The sequence below is a fragment of the Bicyclus anynana genome, chromosome 10 (assembly GCF_947172395.1).
Source record: "Bicyclus anynana chromosome 10, ilBicAnyn1.1, whole genome shotgun sequence".
Taxonomy (NCBI): Eukaryota; Metazoa; Arthropoda; class Insecta; order Lepidoptera; family Nymphalidae; genus Bicyclus; species Bicyclus anynana.
In genome coordinates this window covers 583,975-605,291 of record NC_069092.1, presented here as the reverse complement: position 1 = coordinate 605,291, position 21,317 = coordinate 583,975, and the positions used below count along the sequence as shown (strand labels likewise).

Sequence of the window (21,317 nt, the reverse complement as noted above, 5' to 3'; positions counted from 1 at the left end):
ATTAAAGTTATTTATGATTATGTCGTTTATAACAAATAGTAATCAGGTTTACTGCAAGGACGTTATTTAAGTGGTTACCTAAATCAAACACTTAACCAAGGTTTTAATTTCTGGCCGAAAAAAACCTAGTATTACCGTAAAATTAATTAAAAATAGCCCAGTGTCAGCTGTCAGAACGATTTAAATGCCAATGTCATTTGTCACATTTAATCATTGTTGGTTTTTCTCATTTAGATTTTTTGCTATTAATCTGTGGATTTTAGTCTATGACTCTATTAGTCTATTGGTCGGTTGGTTGGGTTTTTGTTTATGGTACAATACAAAGAAAGACTTTGTAAAATAAAAATGTTTTGTTTTGTTTCCTAGAAATTATTTATTTGTAAACCAATAAGATTCAATAACTTTGCAAGAGCGTGGTTAACAATGGTCGCGAAATTAAGTAAATGCATTTTAAAAAATATATTAAATAACCTATATGTTACAATATGAATTCCCAAGTTTGTGTGAATTGTTATAACAAAAAAACTGTGAATCAGACAGATAACCGTCTGGTGACGGAGAGTTGTGGTCATGTGAAGTGTATGGACTGCCTGCTCCACGAGAAATTCGGTTGTGAAGCGTGCAAGAGAAATGGATGTGAGGAAGAGGTGTTGGTCTCCAAGCCAGAGTCGGATGCAGGCGAAAAAAGTAAGACATACACAGTCACTGTCGAATACGAAGAGGTCCCCCGAGATGAACAGGAGCTTTTAAAAAAGAAGAAGCTGGATATCAGTCATATAAAAGCAGAAGAAAGTAAGATAGCAATGCAACATTTTGTTTTTCTATATTTTCTACTCTCTACTTTTCTTTATCTATTCTATAATATATTTTATGCTGGTATTACTGAGTTTCTTGTTGACTCTTCTCAGAAGAACCTGCCTTTTAAACCAGTGGTAGAGCTTTTTAAAATAGTAAAACATAATGTTTAAAAGAAATTTCAATGTGGGTACTGGGTCCATAGTATGAAAGAGAGAAACTGTAAGCAGAGCCCAGGACTGGGTGTTGGGTTAAATTATTCCAACACACCTTTTTTCTGTTTGTTCTCCCTGCTCAGCCAAATGGTAAAATTATGATAACATCCTGCTAGAACAGCTTTGGATATCTGTTCTAAAATAGAATTTGTTTTGGTGAGGACGAGGTTTTTAAGCAAGTTGTAGAAAGATTTTAATGGTATTCCTTTTATTTTTTTAGTTTAGTTTTTCATTTTGTACAATTTGTGCACATAGTGCTTACCCTAGTTAAAAATCTTGTGCATACCAATAGACTGGTAGTTATAAAGTTTAATTGTTAATCTCTTGGTCCCTGCCAATAACAACAAAATTATTATAGTTATTGCCCAAAAACAATTGGGATACACTAATTTATATCAATACTTATTTTACAGATGGTGGCAAGACCACTTATCTATGCACTGTGTGCAAGAAAAATTTCACATCTCGAAGCCAAGTATCATACCACGCTTACTGCAATGGACAGAAGAAGCCCTACCACTGCCAAACTTGCAAACAGAGCTTTGCCTCACAGTCCCATTACAAGTACCATTTAAGAACACATACCCAGGAGCGCCCATTTTCTTGTGAAGTCTGCGGCCAAAACTTCTACGATCTGTCAAAGCTAAAGAGGCACACGCTTAAACATACCAGTGGGTACCTATTTTTATTTAATTTAACAAATGATAAGTGATATTATCACATACCTACTTATAGTAATAGATGATAGGTCACCTAATGCAAATTGGAAAACTAGCTTGTAACAGAGCTACAATTCAGTGCATGTGAGAAACATCTGTATTGAATCACTAAATATTAAATCAGTTACCCTTTAGACGAAAACATTTAATATACTGCTTGTTTGCAAAAATAAGCATGGCAGAAATAAGTCTCTGGGTGAACTCAGCTTAAAATGAAATAGAGTCGCTATTGATATACACTATTGGTAATTACAACACAAAATATCGATAATTACAGCACAAAACATCACTAACGCAACTGGCAGCGTGACGGCGTCTACGCTGCCCAACAAACAACAGAGTTAAAGTCATCAAATACCCTCTTATTTATACCAACACTGATACAATAACCTAAATAATGAATTTTAATACCATCTGTAATCGAGGAACACATAGCCCATTAAAGCCACCTGGTACCCAATCAGCAACACCTGGTCTATTCACTAATTTTGTCTTTATTACCAACCTATTAAAATAAACATCAAATCAATTGAGAAATAACAGCTATCTACTGTATGATATCCACCAGTAGGCACTGAATGACATTTGTTACATATAATCTCAATTTTGTATATGTCATACGTCAAAGATAGTGATTAGCTTCCCCTCCTCCGCTCGTGTTGTCCTCCCTTTTAGGCAGGGAGAACAACACGAGCGGCGGAGAGGAGTGTTGATCGATTGTCAAGGAATTCCTTAACCCTACATCATGTAGTCACAAGTCCAGGACTTTACTCGGAGTTTTTCTCTCTTTCACCCGATGGACCCGGCACCTGCACAGTGAATCCATGGAATGCTAAGATATTCGTCTCTCTACTCCTTGTGCACAAGCTGCTTACTGGCGGACACCTAGTTATAGCCAAAGAATTATCGAGCGAGTAGCGTAGCCAATCAGTACAGCATGGTCCACATATTTTTGATTAACCAGTCTGTGATTGCCAGTAATTCAAGTAAATCAAAACAAAAATTACTGGCGATCAGCGTGGGGCCCAGTTAGGACCCATGCATCAGTCTACATTTCTAAGTGAGGCAATCTAATGCTATCCACTCAGAGGCGGTTGAGGTTGAATTCTAGGTGGCTTTAATGAGCTATGATCTTAGCTACTTCATATAACTTTCTTGTATTTAAATTTGCAGGCATCTTTGTCCTTGTCCAGAAGGGGCGAATTCGTCGCGAATCGTATCGCGCATTCGACACACGCGCGTCACACGCGCGTTGTCGAAGTACTAGACATCAATACATCGCGTCCACAAGCATCGCGCGAATTCAAAATACGCGCGTAAATCGCGTGCACTACGCCAGACTCTCGACACGCGCTTGATTCGGGCGTATTGCGCGCGAGTCGAGATACTAGGGACGGCTTGTTGCGTCCAGTTAACGCGCAAAACTCTAGAGCGAGTGCACGTTCAACTCCATGTTTCGTACAGAATTCCTCCCCAAATGCTCGCGCGTTGGTACGCTCCTTGTGGACGCAACGGTCGCGCGTAATACGCGCAAAAGAATCGCGGCGAGTTCGCCCTTTCTGGACTGAGCCTTTATTGCAGAAGAAAAGAAGTACTCGTGCAAGGAGTGCAGCAAGTCGTTCAACAGCCTGTCGGCGGTGCGCAAGCACACGCTCACGCACACGGACGAGCGGCCCTTCGCCTGCGCCACGTGCGCCCGCCGCTTCCGGGACAGCTCCAACTACAAGAAGCATGTCCACAAACATAGTGAGATGATCAAACATTGCTACAATATTTACTCTAGAGCATGGGCTCTGGCACTTTCGGTCTAGTGAGGTGACATATTACTCGTAATTTGACTGAACTTGAGTTTTGTGATATAAGGCCTCATACCATTGCACTAAACTGTCCCGTTAAATGGTTGATTCTTGATTGGTTAAATTACAGTAGTTGATTGTTTGGATGTGTACAAATGTTTTTGTTTTTTTTTTTTTTTTTATTGAATTTGAATTGCATTGTCAGAATTCCTTCTGTCCTTTCATTTTAGTGTTCTCTACTATTTTACGACTCGGCTTAAATAGTACAAGTACTTACTTCACCGAATTAGTGAAAATATATAAATAATTAAACATAAACATTGAATTTGTAAAACATTATTTCCAATCCCTTTTACATGGAACTAAATGGCTTTCGGCGATCAAAAAAAGTTGCTGACGCCTACCCCCGCTCCTAAACTACACTGTTGTGCAGCAAAATATTATAATTAAAAGTACATTTTGACGGCCTCAGTGGCGCAGTGGTATGCGCGGTGGATTTACAAGACGGAGGTCCTGGGTTCGATCCCCGGCTGGGCAGATTGAGATTTTCTTAATTTGTCCAGGTCTGGCTGGTGGGAGGCTTCGGCCGTGGCTAGTTACCACCCTACCGGCAAAGACGTACCGCCAAGCGATTTAGCGTTCCGGTACGATGCCGTGTAGAAACCGAAAGGGGTGTGGATTTTCATCTTCCTCTTAACAAGTTAGTCCGCTTCCATCTTAGACTGCATCATCACCATCAGGTGAGATTGTAGTCAAGGGCTAACTTGTAAAGAATGAGACAGTGTATGTAGTATTGTAGATATCTATTTAGTATACACAAACTACACTCAGTTCCAGAGATTGTATTTTCCCATGTTTATTGACATATATGTACCTATCGTCAGAGAGGCTGTGCCAGAAGTGCGGCGAGGAGCTGCCGGTGGGCAAGGGCGCGGAGAAGCAGCACCAATGCTCGCCCGGGGCGACGGGGCCCCGCCCGCACCCCTGCCCCCGGTGCCGGAAATCGTTCCACTCCAAGAAAGATATGCGCAGACATGCCGCTATACACTCAGGTACTGATTTAGGAGATTATTGTCAATGACTAGCTGCTAAAATCTATTACAAAATTTCTATAGCCCTTACGCGCCACGACATATCGGGTGAAGAAAAAAAAACATCGATCTTGGCGGATACAAATGCAATGCATCAGAAACCATGAAAATTGGTCCAGCAGATTTCGAGTTACAAGTTGTTGAATTTCAAATTTTGAATTGTTTTATTTGTACTAAATTAAGTTTTTTTGTATAAGCCAACGCAATCACGCCTGATGGTAATATGCTTATTCACTTGAAGATACCCATACTGTAGGTGGTAGGGGAAAACAGAAGCTGAAATGGAAGTTTGTTACTTATTTCCGGCTTAACCTCTAAACAGATCTAGATGAGACTGTATCCATGAATGTAAGACACGAAGTTTGGAATCCTCCATCCTGGAGACATATTTTTAGTACCAAAGATCAAAGAGATTCCGTGTGATTTCACAAAAACCTTAATCTAAGTCACTGGCCTTCACTAGCGATGACACCAATGAAGTCCAGTGACTATAACGAAAATTTCTTTTATAGATTCCAAACCATACCGCTGCAAATTATGTCCCGAAGACCGTTGCTTCAGACGAAAAGACAATTTGGAGAGGCACGTGAGAAATGCTCATCCCGATTGCTCCCCGTCCTCTGCATACGAATGCGATCTTACCGCGCTGCAGAGCTTAACAGAAGCTGGTGCTGACACTTACGAGAAAAGCGAGAAAACCAAACTAGAAATACTCAACCCCCTCCCACCTTTACCACAAGAAGTCATCAACAAACACATAGAAGAAGCAAACAACAAAGAATCAAACGTCAACACAAGTGTCACAGAAGTGAAGCACAATGAAGTCAGTAAAACCAGTGAGTGTGTAGTGGACAAAAAGTCGATAATCGAAGCGAACAATGCTCGCGAGAGTGTCATAGTCGAGAAACGTCCATCAGATTGTGAAAAAAAAGTGCCAAGCCCTGAGAACGAGTATGTTCACAAAATTCGTAAAGCAATAATACCTCTACCTCCCATAGATCAAGAGAAGTTCAGAAGTGTCCAAAGAGGACATCTGCCCGATAGTGGTACTGTCAAGCCTATAACAAATATGGACATTTACAAGAAGATTTTGTTTGAGAAGGTGGAAAAAGACACGACTGAGGTGATACAGAATCCCAAGATGCATTGGAGGAGGAAAATGGAGCAGGATATTAATTAGTAAGTTTGTTATAAATTATTATTTTTTGCAGAATGCCCATCAATTTCAATCCAAAATACCCAATTACACCATATTTGTTGTTTAGAGTGACCATGGCCTCTCTGTGTAGAGTCCAGCCCTGTTACTGTGGAGATGTTGCAGCTAAAATTGCATTAAATGTTTTGTAAGAAAGAATAACAAAACAAATAAGATTGAAAAAGTCAAAGAGTTTATTTAAATCCCAATCCAGTAATTTCCAAAAAATAACTTTTCTAAGATGGTAGCACTAAGTTTGTTGTAGACTGAGACGTTAACGAGAGAGACGAGGATATTAAAAATAAATATGATTTTCATCTTTCAGGTGTGTATCTATCAATATAGATGATCAAGTATGCAAAGAAAAGGCTGATATGGATGGCAAAGCGATCCGGACTGGTAACAATTGTAATGTTTTATAAACTTTTTTTCTCAATCTATTTGTCCACTTTATACAGAGACATAAAAAACTATTGTTTTTTTTTACAAAAAAAAAATTATGAGAGTTTGATAATATTATTGTCAATCTTTAATTGATCATATTAAATGCATTTAATAGTTTTCTATTGTTAGTCTTATCGAAATTTTCATAACAAGACATTAGAAATGGTGTGTCCTCGTGCTCGTATAAAAGTCTATTTGTGAATTATCCTACCCTACTTTCACCCTACCTCTAATCTACTCCTACCCTACCCTACCCTACTCCCAACCTACCCCTGCCCTACACTACTCTACTCCCTACCTCTAATCTACCCCTACCCTACCCTAAGTATCCTATGTCCGTCTCCTGGCTCTAAGCTACCTCTCCACCAATTTTCAGCCAAATCGGTCCAGCCATTCTTAAGTTATAAATAGTGTAAGTAACACAACTTTATAATTTATTTTATTTAATTATATATATTCGAGTTATATTATTACTCTGTGGTTTGAGTTTGCAGAGTGTTTCCACACGATAAGGAAGAGCGTAGTATCCGTAACTATTTTTATATTTTCGAAAGAGCTTGTAAACTAAGTTTGTTTGAAATAAATGAATTTTGACTTTGACTTTATAGCCTGGCAAGTTCATTGATGACACTCCCATGATATGCGGGCGACTGGGGGAAGGACTGCGGGAGTGTGAAGTCGTAGTCGAGTCGTAGCCTCCTGGCCCGCGCGGGCCATCGGGAGTGTTGCGAACGAATTTGCCAAGCTATACAGTTCGTTTGTGTAGTTGAAGTGACGCCATTTCTAATGCTTTGTTTTTGAGATTACGTTGGTTAGTATGTGTATTATGGTGTGAAATGTATTGGTACTTGAATGAGTCATTATCATTAAGTATAAATGCGTCCTAGACGATTAGCTTAGTGTAAAGAACTTTGTTTTTAAAGTTATATTGTGTAATTTTGGCAAAGCATCGCATTATCTATCTAATTATAGAAACAGTCGTGATATATCACAACTATTTTTAAATTATAAATACAGTGAAAGCTCCTTATTCGCGATTCTTGGAACGTACCTCCTGAAATTCTATACAAATTATTATTTTGTATTCGCGGCATATGCCCACGAATATGGAGCGTTTAGTGTGCTAAAAAAACTATCACCACAATATTCTGTGTACCAGGTGTTAAGTTATAGAATTGGATGACGCCGTCCATTCCAGGAATGGAATGAACAGACTGGATAATTAGACTGGAATTATGTGAAACGGAAGTATATACTGAATGTATTTATGTCATATTATAAGGCTGGTCCCGTAGTTTATAGTTGAATCAATAGTTTAGTTTACAATTACTCGTGATTTTAATAAATGTACCTAACGGAATTCACTTTTGAAGGGCTTGAATTGGAAATTTTCGTACGTAGTGCTGAGCGCAGCTAGTTGGCCGCGTTTCATGGTTCTAAAAGCTTTTGATTTCTTTTGATTTTATAAAAACTATTTATTTGTCAGAGCCATGCTCCTACTACAGGCGGGTATGGTAGGCAATTATGGGGTTGTGCCAGATACCCTTAAAGTTTCAACTTTTAGGTGTTTTGCGAAACTTTAATTTATTAACGACTGGGGATATGATTTTTATCATATTATGCTTTAGCTATGATCATAAAACAACATTTTCCTTGAACCAACAACGTGCTAAAAACAGCTGGTTAGTAACAACTTTTGGTAAACTACCCTCCTCCCAACTTGTATTAATAAATATTGCTTAATAAATAGTTATACAACTTAACAGCCACAAGGTCCTACAAATTGCGAACTTTCTGAAAATTAACTTGATAGTAAACACTTGTAAGTTCCACGGATCCCGGGCTAGAAGTTTTGAATCTCTCCAAAGAACCAACTAAACAGCATTGGCCAATTAATCAAACTGAGAACAAGAAATGGTAACTGTTTACCATTCCCAAAACAATAATTCTTCGGAGACAATTTATATTGAACCAACAATTTGTATCCGTTGTTTTTGAATTTGAATCCTGGACTCCATGTTGAAAACATTTTGGTACAGGTCTGGTGAACTGGCAATAATGTACCTAAGCTATTCAACGTTAACGTTCCGGTAACATGTCATGTGGAAGTCAATCAATACTTTTGCCCTTGATTCGCAATTCCTTTTCAGCGCCCTTCTACTAAGAGCCAGTTCTCAGGTGCGCAGGCGCGGCAAAGCAGCGTTTACTCTCAAACTATTATTGATATTGAAACAAAGTCGAAAATTAACTAACCTATTCGGTCGTCGCTAGAAGTCAAATTTTCTAGAAACACAATTATCGTGTTGATAGATTTTATTTGTTTCAACGCTAGAAATGTCAATATTATACGCAAATCACTTAGACGAGTCTTCGCCCGCGTGGTTTTGGTGTGCGGGGAGTTATAGGAGAGGATGGACGGGGAGATGACAAAAAACATCAGGAGGACGGAAGCAAGCGGCAAGCACATTCTTCAATTACTTACAGGCGCGCGTGCTTCCATTCGCACCGCACCTCTACTGCGCTGACGAAGACTCAATATAGTAGGCGAGCCAGGGATGCTAAATTTGCAGTTACTCGTGCGTCATGAAAGAATAAATGGTTATTTTCTTTTTTCGCTTTTAGCGGTGGAAAAAAAACTAGACTTTTAAAGCAGTTTTTATTACTTTGGCCTAGTGAAATTGTCAGAAAATTTTAGCGATTAATTAGGAGGTTATTTCCTTCAAAATAAGTAAAAAATTAACCGCACTCGTAACTCGAGAACTAAAATATAAGGGTTTTATTTTGTAACTTTGAAATCCATCACATTACGCTCTAATCATCAGATTTTCGAAATGTGCAGTTTTTGGCTATCAATCCCTTAGGTTTATCTGCCGCGCTCGAGTAACTGCAAAAATCCCGTATTCGGCTCCTCTACTAAAGCTGCGCCGCGTCAAATGTGCGCTGGCTCTTGGTCTATCTTCATTATTGTTAAGATATCTGTCAAGTGCGAACTTGTAATCGAATTAAAATGTTCCTGTCAAGTTATCACATCGATGTTACCATAAGTATAATAATAGTGCGCGCATACGGTGACGGTCATGTCGCAGTGACGTAGTACTATAGCGAAATTTTTTCACCACCATTGTAGTATGGAGGATAAAAGTATGCAAGTTAAGAAATTGACCATAGGTCAATTTAATTTGACCAGAACAACAAACCTCGTGCGAGAAAAAGAAAATAATTTATTTTACTAGCATTCTAACTACAGATTATAAAAAAGTGCTTGTGCAAAAATGTTTTTATTTCTGGTCACATAGTAATTTGTACATGCAACTCTTATTCATCCAAAAGCCTGTCAGAATGGTGATTATAGCAGCTGTTAGAAATCTCTTCAACTCCAAGTAAATTTTGTAAATATAGAATTAAGTAATTTATTTTGGATAATTTTTCTTATAGAGATAGATGAATCTTCTTACCTATTTACATTGAAACCTAAAATTGGGAAATTTTTGCTTGTAAGGACAAAGCTACAGAGTGCAAAAATCATTTAACATTGACTACGATTGATACGTCTATCGCTCCTGCTCGTCACCGTATGCCTTCCTTAAGATAACAATTTATATTTAATATGTATATCGGCAATGTTTGAGACTGTTATTATCTATGTAATACTTACTCGAGAGAAATTAATTGATTTTTAATTCGGAATAAAGAATTTTGGTCGTTATCGAGCTTTTGGTCTGCCAAAAAATGTGATAATTAAAAAAAAATGAGGTTTACTTCAATAAATAGTTTAGCATTCGTAATATCATCGGCGTTTTTCTGTTTGCATTTTCCGATTTATTTTAAACCCATTTCATAGAATTAAATACTTGTAGAGCTTACTGTGCTGTGGGAGACAAACATTTCGAAGGACCACGGTATAAAAGTGAATACATATTACGACCTAACAAATGAACTAACTAAAGATAGCATTGTGGTTAGTTTTAGGCCGTACAAGTGGGTGCGAGAGCATTACCACGAAAATCTCTATAACTTGCTTAGAGATCTCTTGCTTGGCCTCTCTTGAACTGAAGCAAATTCTATATTAAAACGGGCGTCCAAAGCACCAAATTTGGCTAGTAAAATATTTAAAAATTACCATCTCTGAAAATAATGAAGACAAGTCATCACGAGGCCAATAAGGTCAATATGGAAGGCCGTCCTGAAATGCACTTATAAAAACGCCGACGATATGTTAGTTTATATCATTGACTGATCGTGATCTCTATCTCGCAATGATCTCAATCAGGTGCTAATTCGGTTCTACAAAACCCCTATCTGAACTATACTAGTAGTAGTAAAGAGATATAAAGGCAATGTAAAAAAATGCCTTCAAAGAACATTCCTTTAGTGCTGTCTGTCAGTCTACTTTCAATCGCTTACCATCATCCAAAGCTCAACAGAGCTGCAAACTATTTTTTCCACTATACGCGAAATTCCTGCTATGTTCGAAAACACTACGTTTTGTGGGTCTACTGCAAAAATTGTTCGCCAAAAACTCTCAACTTAGTTCCAATATAGTGGGTATCTTAAGCAAAAGTTTAAGTTGGTATATGTTCGTCAAGAGTAATTATGAAATGGTTGTATTTTTTTTAACCCTCAAAGTTTGGTCTATGTACAACTGAATTAGCACCCACACGTATAACTTCATAGAGGCGTTTATGAACTTCTGTGTTTGATGTCAGTTGCAATTTTAAAGAATTACGTAATTTTCAAGAAAGGTGCACCGTTAAGGATGATTTACATTATGATATGATAAGATATATAAATAACACATTTCTTTTTTATTTTTTCCGAATAGCTGATATTATAAAACCTTTATAATCATGAATGGAATGTTGGAAATTTTTCGGGAAAAATGGTTTATTAATAAAAAAAAATATATACGGTCGAATTGGGAAACCTCCTCCTTTTTTGAAGTCGGTTAAAAATGCTGAGCTATCAAATCTGTGCAGCAAAAATAACAAGTCTGTGCAGTGACCAATATTTCCATTCCCCTCCAACTAGTCGGAAAAGATTGTGTTTCGAGTGGTAACGTAGGGCGGAGATCGAACTAAAAAACCTCTTGATTGAGTCTGATCTCTTTTACTGATTGATCAATTCAAAATAATTAATAAAAATTAAGGAGATTTTTTTTTAACAAAACGCCATCACTACGGTGCACCTCATTACATTAAGTTCATAGTGTTTTCTTTTGTTTATGGTGCACGCTTATATATTGTAACTTACTACTGATATTATTTTGTTACTGGTTTTATGTATATTTTACTACTTACAATAGGTATCCTATAATGTATACTATGCAATACTTTGATACAAATAAAATCCATTTTAACATACACCTCAAATGGTTTTCTTTATTTTGAGAGTTCCAAGGTACATAATTTTACTAAACACAGTTTACCTAATAGTTGCAGAACCCTTCAACCATTGTAGAAAGGGTACCTATCATTGTAAAAGGACAATCTTAATAGTTAATTAAAAGATACTGAATCGTCCCTTAGGAGAACAGTTAATGAACGTGTAACATAGCATCACAATGTATTTGATGTTGGACGTACGCCAGCTTTACAAAACGTATAACGGCTTCGTTTATAAATGTACAGAGGCGGATCCAAAAATCGTGCTCAGGGGCTTGTAGTGACTACCTAATATTATTTTTTTAAGATTAAAGTAACTTTCAAAAAACCTAGTAAAATATATCTTTGTCCGATGTACCGATTAAGTTTTACCTATGAGTCTACGTCTAAAAAAAAGTTAAAAAAATATTCAATCAATGTTTATTTTCAAAAAAAATATACGCATGGAAATTGAACGTCTAATTGTGTCCAAAACTTGCGAAATTCTAAGATGAAGGAGTTTTTTGTCGTGAACCTTCTAGAATTCTAAATCTTTAAAGGAAAGAGGTATAGGTACCTACATTTATCCATTGGATAGATATAATCTACAAAAAAATTCAGATGGTATGGATTAAAAAGGAGGAACTATAGTGAGTAAAGTACGCACATAAACGCACCGAACGAAGTAAATCCGCCATATTGAATTTATGGTGACGTCACATACTTAGCGCCTTATTATTAGTTGTCCTCTTGCTAAAATTATAAACTAAGTAATAGATTTCATTGAAAATGCAATACAGCCCTGCGCGATCACAGACAGTCAATCACTGCAGTTAGTTACGTAAAGGGAAGTGTTAGCAGACGCGTCGTTTCAATGTCAATGTTACTCGTAGACACAGTTTACATTTTGTACGCGTGGTATTGTCTCTATAAATAATTAAGAATTGTGTACCGCGCTGGTACTCAGTTTATTTAAACGTGTCTAGCAATTATAATTTTAATATTAATTTAAAATCAACTGTTAAATGTCCAACAAATTAAAATACATAGGTCACAGTGAAATTTAAAAAGCATGACCCAATGGAATGAATTCAAATTCTTTATATGAGGCAATCCATCTAGACTTTCTAAGTTTGATAAAATTATTAAAACGATTTAATAATTGTTTGCTTCTAAGTTACACTTGTGCAATAGTTTCTTATTTGGAAGTACCCATATATTCTGGGGTCTTTGATCCAATCCAATACATTACCGGTTTTTCAACATTGTCAAACCGATCTACATTCCCGTATCTAATCCTGGTAAAACTGGTGAAAACTTACAATCGGAATAATGGCAGATGACATCATTACTTCTGTTACTGAGCTGTACAAGCAAAAGAACTGGAAAGCTATCGTGGAAATATACCGGGAACATCCAGAACGAAATAAGTTGCTGTGGGTATTCCCCACGGAAGAAAACTTTCATTTCATAACACAGTATATGGAGGAACTGAAGTGCAGTGAAATACTGAGTGTTGGATGCGGTAGTGGTCTTCTGGAATGGATTATCACTGAAGCTACAGGTAGGAATCTTCTAATAAAAACAACGTCATTAAGAAATTCAGTCTGTATGCTTGTTACATCCTTGTTATCTACAGACTAGGCAGTAATCTTGATTGATCATTTAGGTAGATGATAGAGGTACCCATGGGCATCGTTTTTTGCGTTTGCCATTCAAAGTGTAGAACCAAACTGACGTCGTGCGTTTAGATGTGTTTTATTTGCATTGAAGCAATATGTTGTCTACTTTCAGGTTACCCCGTATCAGGATTGGAAGTTGATGGCGCATGGTGGCAATGTAAATACGCTCCACCAACATTTATACCCCTAAAGTTCACTTCTCCTGAATTAGACAAAGCAACGACGGCTTTGTTACAAGACAGTAAAAGCACTGCTTTACTCTTCTGTTATTTTAACAACGGTCCAGCTTTTAAACAGTATTTAGATTATTACTCGGGAAAAATGCTGATTATTATCGGACCCGAATATGGAAAAGGTGTTCACACAGACCCGAGACCTTTTGGCGATGTTCCTGATACATGGACTTTGCGAGGTTGGCAAGAAGTTGCTAGCACTAGAGATTTTATTGCTGTGTATTATAAAAATAAATAAGGACAAAAGCAAAAAGCCATTTTAATCTCTAACAAATTAAACAACTTCTTAACAAATAATAATAAACAGTCTTTTAATATAATCATTATCATTAAAGTGTATATAAATCTTACAACTAACTTTAAATTATTTTTACATATAAGACATATAGAACAAAATTAAAAATCAATTCTTCATAAGTTCAATATTTTTGACATTAATTTTGTTAGTTGAAGGTCTAACAGATGTGTTCATCATCGGATCCTTTTTCCCCTGAATGTAATTCTGACAGTCGTTAGGTTCTACTGGTGCTACATTTAAATTTTCTTTTTGATTTATTATAGGAACTTCTGCCACCATTCTATTCATTTCGTTAACAGGTAGCTCGGTGGGTATATTATTCGACGGGATATCGTTTTCCAAAAAATGAAAATCGTTATGCATCATGCACAGGGATTCCAAAGAAAAATTCATGTCGAAACGAGGCAACAACTTGTTGTCGTCGGAATTGTCGTCGATTTCTATTACATCGCTCTGCTGGTCCGACACTTCTGACAAGACAACGTTGGACAAGTCCAAATGCGCTGGATACTGCTCTGGGATTATATTGTCTATCATGTACTGGTCTATTAATGGAGGATTAGCGCCCGTGTTATTGAGTGCCATCGTGTAAAACGCATCCGATTTGACTTCGTTTTTTATTTCGCTCATATTTTTATGAATATCTTCTAAAGGCGGCGATGCTTTATATTCTCTACTTATATTTTGGGTGTTCAGTAAATTAGCGTTGCACATCCTCTCTAAAGTGGGCGATTGAGTGTTCTGTTTTATCTGAGTTTCTAGTTTTATGTAACTCGGGTCGTTCGTTTGTATTTTCTGCGGCGGAGGGAGCAACGTCATCGATGTCACGTTCATTTGTTGGCTGAACGAGAAGATTTTTGGGTTATCATTTATTCCATTATCTACAGGCGTCGTTGCAGAATCTCCCAGCATGCCGTCTTGGGAGTACGCCATTATTGTGTTAGGGGATTCGCTTAGTACAGGTTCAGGTGGAAGTTGCATAAACTGTGTTGTGATTAAGTTGTTGAAAGTCACTGGCCCGCCCAGGCCATATCTTTCGTTGTCTTCTAGTTGTTTGAAAGCCATTTTTTGTTGTGAATGAAACATGTTAACCTGATCAGGACCTTTTAATATTAAATTGCTTTTTACAGATATTTTCGGTTTTTTCCGAGGAACTCCATCAGTTTCATTTGAAATATTGATTGGGGAGTGTCTAGAAGACGGGACAGGAAGGATTTGCATCGGTTTTATTATTGGACCAATTTTCGTCATTGGCAGTGATATTTTACTGACTGGATTCAATGTTATATTGTTGCGTATCGAAGCTGAAGGCAATCTGATTGGGAAATTGCACATGATATTATTTCCAATACTGTTATTGACCGGGGAATGTGTCGACGCTAAGGAATTCACATTATTACTTTGCAATAAACTTTGATCTAAAGTTACAGATGGGAGAAAACGAAGATTTGCTTGTGGCGAGTCGTAAGTCATTTGCAAGGGGTGTTGTGTGCTGTATTGGTGTCTTTCCTGTATGTTAAAGTCTTCAGATATTAGACAATCCGAATTATTATCATCTTTACTCAAATCTGTTACAATTTCAGGGTTAAAATTATTCTGTTGGTTATTATCAGATGAATTAGTACAATAGTTTTTTGGATACTCTTGAGGCATTACATCTGGTAAGCTATCACAGTCAAACACTTCTATAGGTATTGCGTTAACAGTTTTTGGGCTACCCTCGGAATTTTTGTCGCTAGAATTGCCTTGTTTTTCCTCTTGTTTGTCTGTATTTTCGCTTGGTATTGTCCAACTAGGTTTGTTAGTTTTGAGCTTAGTAATTTCTAGCAGTAATTTGATGCCTTCTTTATCTCTATGTGTAGCTAAGTGGGCAGAGTATTTGTGTTTGCTGACACATTTGAATGGGCAATAAGGGCAGCAGTGCACATCGTCGGCCTTCAAGTCAGGGTGTGTGGAGACCATGTGTTTCGCGTATCTGTGCGACTGTATGGCGGTGTAGGGACAGTATTTACATTTGTAGACGCTCTCTTGGGAATGTTTCTTCTTGTGACGCCGCAGAGCGTTGTGGTCGCCTGATCGGTATTCACACTGGTCGCAGGCGTACGGTTTATCACCTACAATAAAAATAATCCACAATTATTTTTTTTTTTCTTTACAAATTGGCCCTTGACTACAATCTCACCTGATTTGATGATGATGCAATCTAAGATGGAAGCGGGCTAACTTGTTACGAGTAGTATGAAATCCACACTCCTTTTCGGTTTCTACACAACATCATACCAGAACGCTAAACCTCTTGGCGGTACGGTGGTAATTAGCCACGGCCGGCTCCCACCAGCCAGACCTGAACCAATTAAAAAAACCAGCCGGGGATTGAACCCAGGACCTCCATCTTGTATATCCAGCCATACCACCATACCACTGCTCCACGGAGGCCGTCAAAATTTGGATCTTAGACCCACCACAACTGGGTCTGCAGGACTTACAAGACAGTTAAAAATTAGTTATTGCTAAAAATTCTCACCAGTATGCGATCTCATGTGTAACTTAAGTTCTTCCTTCCTAGCTGCGGTATATTCACACTCGCAGCACTTGAACGGTTTGACCTTCTTGTGAATGGCTGCGACGTGCGAGCGCAGCTGGCGGGCGTTGGTGAACTGTTTGTCACACACGTCACACTGCACGGGCGGGCCGTTCCGTCTGTGGTATAGCATGTGCTTGGACAGTTGATTGGCACTCTTGAATTTTTTTGGACATAGTGTACCTTTAATGGAAAAATTAAAGTTTAATAAAAAGGTTTGTTATTGGTTTTATTGAGTGACTTAACAAATAACATCATTTTTGTTATAATTTTCTCTGTGTTCTAATAAAACAAAAAACTGCAATGCATATTAGAATACAGTCAATGCCATATACCCACTGGAACGAGAACTATGTAGGTGATACTCCAGCACAGTCTGGATCTATTATGACAGCCTCCGTTGTGCAGTGGTGTGCACAGTAGATTTACATGACAGAGGTCCTGAGTTTCGAGTCCTGGGTGGGCTGATTGAGGTTTTCTCAATTGGTCCAGGTCTGGCTGGTGGAAGGCTTTAGCCATGGCTCGTTATCACCCTACCAACAAAGATGTTCTGCCAAGCAACTTGGCATTCCTGTATGATATTACTAGCGGACCTGGTCAAGCTTTGCTTTGACTAATGTACGCTTCTTCCCTTCCCTACCTTACCTACCTTACCTCTACCCTACCCCTGTGTAACGATTTTTAGCTTCCTACCTTAAATAGTGTGAAAAGTTCCATATAAAATTTATTTCACTCCCTCTTTTAAGTGTTTGGGTGTAAAAAAAATGATGCACAATTTTTTTATTAGTCAAAAATAGTCTGCATACCATTTTTAGCTTTCTACCTTCTAAATTGTGAAATGCTCCATACAAACTTACACCCCCCTTTTTAAGTGAGGGGTCAGAAAAAGACATAAAGTAGCCATGTCACTCTCCATCTTTTTAACTATCTCCACTTGAAAAATCACAGCAATTTGACGCTCCATTTTGCAGTGAAAGAAAGACACAAAGAAACAGACACAAACTTTCACATTTATAATATTAAGTATGGATAATAAAATAAATAGAAGGCCTCACATGGGTATGCCCTACATGTCCCATGAGATTTCATATGCACTCTCAGTCTGAACCTCAGGTATGTCTTGTAGCCACACTCCTCGCACGTGGGCAGCTCTAGATCTATTTTGTGTATCTTCCACAGATGTATGTGCAACTGCTCAACTGTTAATACTACTTCTGAACACTCTGGACAAGTCAACTTTCCTTCTTTATGACATCTCCTGAAATTAATTCATTTGTAACAATAATAGAGGCTACAAAAGAAAAACTGCCTACATTATATCTACTGTCAAATCTCTATACAAGAAGTCATGTAAAGATTATAATATTTTCTGTAAAAAAAATTATATTACCTGTGATACAATAAATTTATTTCCTTCTCGAAACTTGCATGACATTTACCAGTTGAGCAATAAAATCCCTTTTCTTCTGTGTCTGTAATTGGTATAGCTTCTTTTCTGATTGGATATGGTGTTAATCTCCCCCTGTCTTGCTTCATAGGCAAATGTGTGATATCTTGACTATCTTTAATCTGTGGTGACAATGAGGAAGATAAATTTTTGTCCATGTTTGGTATTCTAGGCTGTATTGAAGATATCAGATCTGGAGTCACACTAGACATTTGGATTAAATTACAAGTGTTGTTAGAAGTTGATGTGTTTGAAACGTTAACATATTGAGTGGATACATCATTTGTGTACACAATATTAATACTGGCTTCTTGGATCACTTCTTTTGGGTCAACCTTCTCAAAATTCGGCATACTCATTTTATTCAATTCATCTACTGAGATAAATGCCACTCCCTTTGGTAATTCCTTGTTATCTGCATTAACAATGTCAGGTACAATTTCTATTAGTTGTGGTATCTTTAGCTGAGCTAAATCTTGTGGTGGGGAGGTCTCATTGACTGTGATTTCTTTTTTTAATTTAGCATCTTTTAAAGCAATTTGAACTAGACTTTTTACCATTTTCTTAACATCTTTTATACCCATCTTGTGGTGGTTGCGTAGATGTGTCCGAAGCGTCTCCTCAGCATCAAAAATACATGAGCATCCGGGGCAGGGGATCTGTATGTTGTCTGCGAGCCCATTGCGTTTCGCCAGATCGGGGTGCTCGGTAAACAAGTGAAACTTTATATCGTCCTCGGCGAAAGCCATATAAGGACACGCCTCGCATTTAAAGAAGGCCGTGGAACCAACAGATTTTGCCTCGTAGGACATTACTTTTTCTTTTGGTAGAGGTGGTTTCGAATCCATATTTTCTTGGGAGACAACTCTGTTCATGTTCATGATGTAACATTGGGAGGTCATAGCTTCAAAGAATAAATGATTATTTTACATCATCATATTATATAATTCATGGAAATTCAATAAAATATTAAACTAAAAAATTGTAAATACAAGGTTCCACTTTCCATTGACCACAGAAAACAGAACAGAGTAGACGTCAAATTTGATAAGCAAATGTCATTTATGTCAAAGTCTCTTTTTTATGACCAAGAACAGACGATCCAACTAAATTGACATCTTTTGAAACAATGGTTGGGTACTAACCTTCGATCATTAATAACGGGACCTGCCTTGCTACCGTCACCCCTCTGGCAAAGATCAAAAATCAATGATCTAACGTGTTTATAAATTTGTTGTTATAGAATCGATGTTTCATTGTTGTAATCATTTTCGTCGTGTATAGAGCTCCCTAAAACAGCCGTTTTGTGTAGTTGAATGGCATAAAAAACGCCCAAAAACTTGTAGTTTAGTAAAAGATGGAGTAATGTTTCATTTGTATGTATTTCTATCCTACTTTTATCAAATTTTTACAAAAAAACAATTTCCAAAAATATTCGATTCTTTTGACGGAACAGCAAAAATCGTAATCGAATATTCTGTGGATTCCCGAGGGCGTAGGTTCGAATCCGATCCGGGGCATGCACCTCCAATTTTTCTGATGAGTGCATTTAAAAAAAATAAATATCACGTGTCTCAAACGTGAAGGAAAACATCGTGAGGAAATCTGCACGCCAGAGAATTAAGAAAATTCTCTGCGTGTGTGAAGTCTGCCAATTCGCATTGGGCCAGCATGGTGGACTATTGGCCTTACCCCTCTAATTCTGAGAGGAGACTCGAGCTCATCAGTGAGCCGAATATGGGTTGATAATGATGATGATGATGATATTCTGTGAGATAGTCTAAGCGATATGTTTGTTAGTCTGTGTAAAAGTTACGCGTGTTTGTATTGCGAGTCAAATTTATAGTTGTGTTTGTGTATATGGACACAGAATATATTTAATGGTGTTAAATATTTTCGATGTGTGAGTTTACCTCGTCCCCCTCAAAAAACGATAGACTTTTTTATTGGTGAATTTGGGTACGAAACAGGTCCATAGTCTAAATAGTCAAACGTACAAACCAGCGACTTGGGGCATAGACAAATTGCACTTATAAATAAAAGTTTGATGACATTTTGAGATGACGTGTCGTTGTTATTTTATTTTGCTATTTGTCTGAGTCTGTGTTTATCAATTTTTTGGTTAAAGGCCGGCGCCGGAATTTTTGCAAAAATTTCAATTAGTCGTCGTAAATTATAATTAAAAATGAGTGTAAGTAATATCAAAATACTTAACTTTATAATAGGTATATTTTTATTAAGTTATAGGTTGATTTATTGTCTCTTTCTAGTTGGAAATTGAATCAATGGTGCGCTACGCGTCACCTATAAATCCAGCAGTGTTCCCACACCTGACCATGCTGTTGCTGGGCATAGGTATATTCTTCACCGCATGGTTCTTCGTATACGAAGTCACAAGCACGAAGGTGTCCAGGGATTTGTTCAAGGAACTTCTGTTATCATTAGTGGCTGCCCTGTTCTCTGGCTTTGGTATTTTGTTCTTGTTGTTATGGGTGGGTATATATGTGTGATAGTGTTTAGTTAATATCATTCCTTGTTGAAAATGTCTGATTTTGTATATTTTAAGTATAATTATTAAAATGTAATTTTATGAAACTTATTTTATTCCAAACCAACCTTTAGTATAATATGTAATTCAAGTTTGAGCAACTCGTTTTGCACAGTTTTATTATGCTCTAATCTACATCATGTTACCAGTGCATGCTAAAGTTATAAAGAACTAGCTAATCAGCAAAGGAAATTGAGATGGACTTTCCTTATCACTTAGGGGTATTAAAAATAAATGTTAACCGATAGTCAACTACACAATATGCACACAAAACCTAATAAAAATGGATGCAGTTTTTTTGGATGAGTTTTGTTAACAAACACTGATATGAGAATTTTATGTATATCAGATGTAGAACACAACTTAATCTGAATGGTACTTGTCTGTATAAACTCTAATGCTATAAATTAGATTACTGAGGCAAACTAAATATTTTTTTACAATGTTAAAACAAAAAACTTAATGATTTATAAAAAATTTGCCCTCTGCTATCAGTGCTTTGGAGTGCTCAAGTAATCAAGACTTGAATTAGGAAACTACTCACAATACATGCCGTTTGAAAGAACACAAGTCGAAAGAAAGGTTCCTAAGGTGTTAGTAAAAGTTAAAATAAATTATAAAACTGGGGGAAAATAATTCTATATTCCACAGGTCTTTAATTTGATATATTTACAATAACTTTATCATAGAATATATTAATTAAAACTAAGAATTACACAGTATATTAAATTTAAATTTATAATAAATAAAATAATTATAACAAATACACACCATTTAATTGTTTACCCAGAGGCAAGGTACCCAATACACTAGCGCTACCCTCTGGATAGCAAGGCTTAACCTTTGGGCCGAATAAGCGCCAGCTCTTGGGTCACCTGAAGCATGGACCAATTTGTCAGACATAGCATTAAAA

At 37.2% G+C, this 21,317-nt stretch overlaps 4 protein-coding genes across 5 annotated transcripts; 3 read left to right on the top strand and 1 right to left on the bottom strand.

The window, feature by feature from the left end:
- The first annotated feature begins 283 nt into the window (after window positions 1-283).
- Window positions 284-11,617, top strand: LOC112053210 (oocyte zinc finger protein XlCOF6). 2 transcript variants are annotated; one of them, XM_024092547.2, is made up of 6 exons: window positions 284-792; window positions 1,424-1,681; window positions 3,311-3,475; window positions 4,410-4,577; window positions 5,129-5,795; window positions 6,137-11,617. In XM_024092547.2, coding segments are annotated over exons 1-6 (1,566 nt in total). In that variant the 5' UTR covers window positions 284-485; the 3' UTR covers window positions 6,138-11,617. The 2 variants fall into 2 exon arrangements, with proteins under 2 accessions (XP_023948315.1, XP_052739763.1); XM_052883803.1 differs by lacking the exon at window positions 1,424-1,681.
- Window positions 11,618-11,750: 133 nt separating this feature from the next.
- Window positions 11,751-13,768, top strand: LOC112053193 (uncharacterized). Its single transcript, XM_024092522.2, has 2 exons — window positions 11,751-13,179; window positions 13,410-13,768. The coding sequence occupies exons 1-2, from the start codon at window positions 12,948-12,950 to the stop codon at window positions 13,766-13,768; spliced, it is 591 nt and encodes a 196-aa protein (XP_023948290.1). The 5' UTR covers window positions 11,751-12,947.
- A 5-nt stretch (window positions 13,769-13,773) lies between these two features.
- LOC112053192 (uncharacterized) lies at window positions 13,774-18,886 on the bottom strand. The gene is made up of 4 exons (XM_024092520.2): window positions 17,800-18,886; window positions 17,465-17,667; window positions 16,353-16,592; window positions 13,774-15,942 (listed from the first exon to the last, which is right to left on the bottom strand). The coding sequence occupies exons 1-4, from the start codon at window positions 18,756-18,758 to the stop codon at window positions 13,934-13,936; spliced, it is 3,411 nt and encodes a 1,136-aa protein (XP_023948288.1). The 5' UTR covers window positions 18,759-18,886; the 3' UTR covers window positions 13,774-13,933.
- A 1,002-nt stretch (window positions 18,887-19,888) lies between these two features.
- On the top strand, window positions 19,889-20,451 carry LOC112053204 (transmembrane protein 258). Its single transcript, XM_024092541.2, has 2 exons — window positions 19,889-20,047; window positions 20,127-20,451. Exons 1-2 carry the CDS (start codon window positions 20,042-20,044, stop codon window positions 20,364-20,366), a joined length of 246 nt encoding a protein of 81 aa, XP_023948309.1. The 5' UTR covers window positions 19,889-20,041; the 3' UTR covers window positions 20,367-20,451.
- The last annotated feature ends 866 nt before the right edge of the window (window positions 20,452-21,317 follow it).